Here is a 2,110-nt window from a genome sequence, read left to right as displayed (position 1 = left end):
GAGGTATTTCGCTAAAGCTGTGGCGTTGACAGGAGTAGGCACGGGGTGCGGCTGCAGGCAAGGATCTACTGTTTACGCGGGGCGGAGTGGGAGGAGCTGTTGGGGCAGAGCGGCGCCTTGTGTGCCCCCGAGCATTTGAAACAGTAGTGCTTGTATAGGCACTCGTGTTTGAAGCACTGGCCGTTGGGTTTGTGGTATTGAAAACAGAACCCCGTCGGGATGCTTTTCGACGTGGTTGAGCTGGAGCTGGGGCTACGTGTGGAGGGGGTGGGTGGGGAGGGGTTTGCGTTGTACAGAGCATCTACGTACAACTGCATGTGGGGGGTATCCCAAGGGGTGACGGGGCATTTCTCCCGATATTGACGGAACTGCTCGTCGTATCGGAGCCAGTTGGCCTTGCGCGCGGCTAGTGTACGGATGAGGTGTAGGTATGAGATGAGCTGCGGGCTAAGTGTGGGATGACGTTGGATGTATATGAAGTGGTACACCAGGAAGGCATTGGTCCACTGGTCCAAGGAGAGGGTCTGTTTGCCAGAATCGTTGCGATTGGCCAAAGTTAGGGTCGGGGTCTGGGAGCCTGAAAGGGAAACAGTATACTGAGGGGCGGATTGTAGGGCCGGGAGCAGAGTTTTGAGGTTGAGGAACTTGTTTTCCCAGATCCTCTCCTTGGTCGGACCTGGAATGCCTGTGTCGAGGGGGACGTGAAGGCCAGGGCTAGCCTGGGTAGTGTGAGGGGTGAGGACAGAAGAGAGGGGGAGTGTGGTCTCAGTGCGCTCGTCTGGAGTAGACTTGTCCTTACTCTTATCGTTAGCTAAATCGTTACCTAAAATTGCTGCCACCAATGGGTCAGCGTGAGTCCCTGTGGCACCGTCCAGAAGGGTTGGCGGGAGAGTCGGGTGACCCGTAGGGGATGTGTTGGGTGTTACCGCAGGGGCCTGCGGCGTAGCTGTAGGAGGCAGGATGGCAGCCAGGCTTCTCTGGATGCTCTGCGTTGCTGTAGTCAGCGCGTTCATCTGGTCTTTCATGGCGTTGAATTCAGTTGCTGTAGGCGTGGTGAGGGTCGGTGTGGCTGAGGTGGTTGGCGGATTCTTTCGCTTCCGGGTCCGTTTAGGAGGGGGCGGCTGCGTTTGTTCAGCCGCTGAGCTGGACGACCGTGTCTGTGGCATGACTAGGGCTCGATAGAAAAAGGAGGCGTGAGTAAAAGAACCGTTAAGGATACAAAATAAGTAACGCAAGTACAGAACGGAACAGATTATATGGGTATTGTTGAAGCGTTCGAAAAGTAAGTCTATTGTATTGGGGCGAACCGAAATATGTAAACGAGGTGATTAACAACGCTATGAAGACGCAGTTACGACGTGACTATTGTGGCATAGGTCAACGAATTAATTAGCGAATTAACACACGGTGCAACAGGGTCCGCTCATGATATGTCTGAAAAGACAGTGCGGATGTTTGGGGGGATAAGTGAAAGCAAATTATGCCACCTGTCGGAACGGTTACGAAATGAGAGTCAGCGCAAATGCACGCCGGTACAGACATAACAAAGTGAACTGCACCACACAGACGTAGCAAAACTGATAATACTGAAAGCACGTCAGCACAGGGAACCAGTACCACACGACGTGACAAAGTAGGGGGTAAAAATGAAACACAATACGTTATGCCGCGGTTACCGTATGGCTATTTGTGCCATACGACAGGACGGACATGGAATGATGCACGCCGGTACATACACTACAGGTGAACTGCACCACACAGACGTAGCAACACTGATGATACTGTAAGCACGTCAGCACAGAGGACCAGAGGTCCCAGTACCACACGACGTGACATGGTATGGGGAAGGAAATGTATCGTGGAAATGTACACCTGGAAATGGCAGCACATTGTATCTGTGCTTCGCGGACGTGACCCAGACGGATGTTAAGTGGATGTGTCATTTTGTTCGATCTTTAACCGGAAGGAGATGGGAGGGTGGGAGAAAATTTCAGAGCGAACAGTCTGCGATGCATACGCTCCGAGATGAGCTGCTATAATGACCGCTTGTACCGTAGCACCTTGCCGTGCCAGCGGCCGGGCCACCTACGGAGTTCTGTCGGTACTAAAC

At 53.1% G+C, this 2,110-nt stretch overlaps 2 protein-coding genes across 3 annotated transcripts in view; both read right to left on the bottom strand.

The window, feature by feature from the left end:
• LOC118415594 (probable ATP-dependent RNA helicase DDX60) overlaps positions 1-2,110 on the bottom strand; it is a 58,211-nt gene that overhangs the window by 44,510 nt on the left and 11,591 nt on the right. The gene's annotated exons all lie outside the window — the stretch shown is intronic.
• LOC118416647 overlaps positions 8-2,110 on the bottom strand; it is a 3,409-nt gene continuing 1,306 nt past the window's right edge. Inside the window, exon 2 of one of the 2 annotated variants that reach the window (XM_035821818.1) lies at positions 8-1,174. In XM_035821818.1, coding sequence (XP_035677711.1) covers positions 66-1,166 — 1,101 coding nt within the window. In that variant the 5' untranslated portion in view covers positions 1,167-1,174 and the 3' untranslated portion in view covers positions 8-65. The remainder of the gene's footprint in view (positions 1,175-2,110) is intronic. The other variant, XM_035821816.1, reaches the window with a different exon arrangement.

This window comes from Branchiostoma floridae, chromosome 5, assembly GCF_000003815.2.
Source record: "Branchiostoma floridae strain S238N-H82 chromosome 5, Bfl_VNyyK, whole genome shotgun sequence".
Lineage (NCBI taxonomy): Eukaryota > Metazoa > Chordata > Leptocardii > Amphioxiformes > Branchiostomatidae > Branchiostoma > Branchiostoma floridae.
This window is presented reverse-complemented; position numbering and strand designations above follow the sequence as displayed.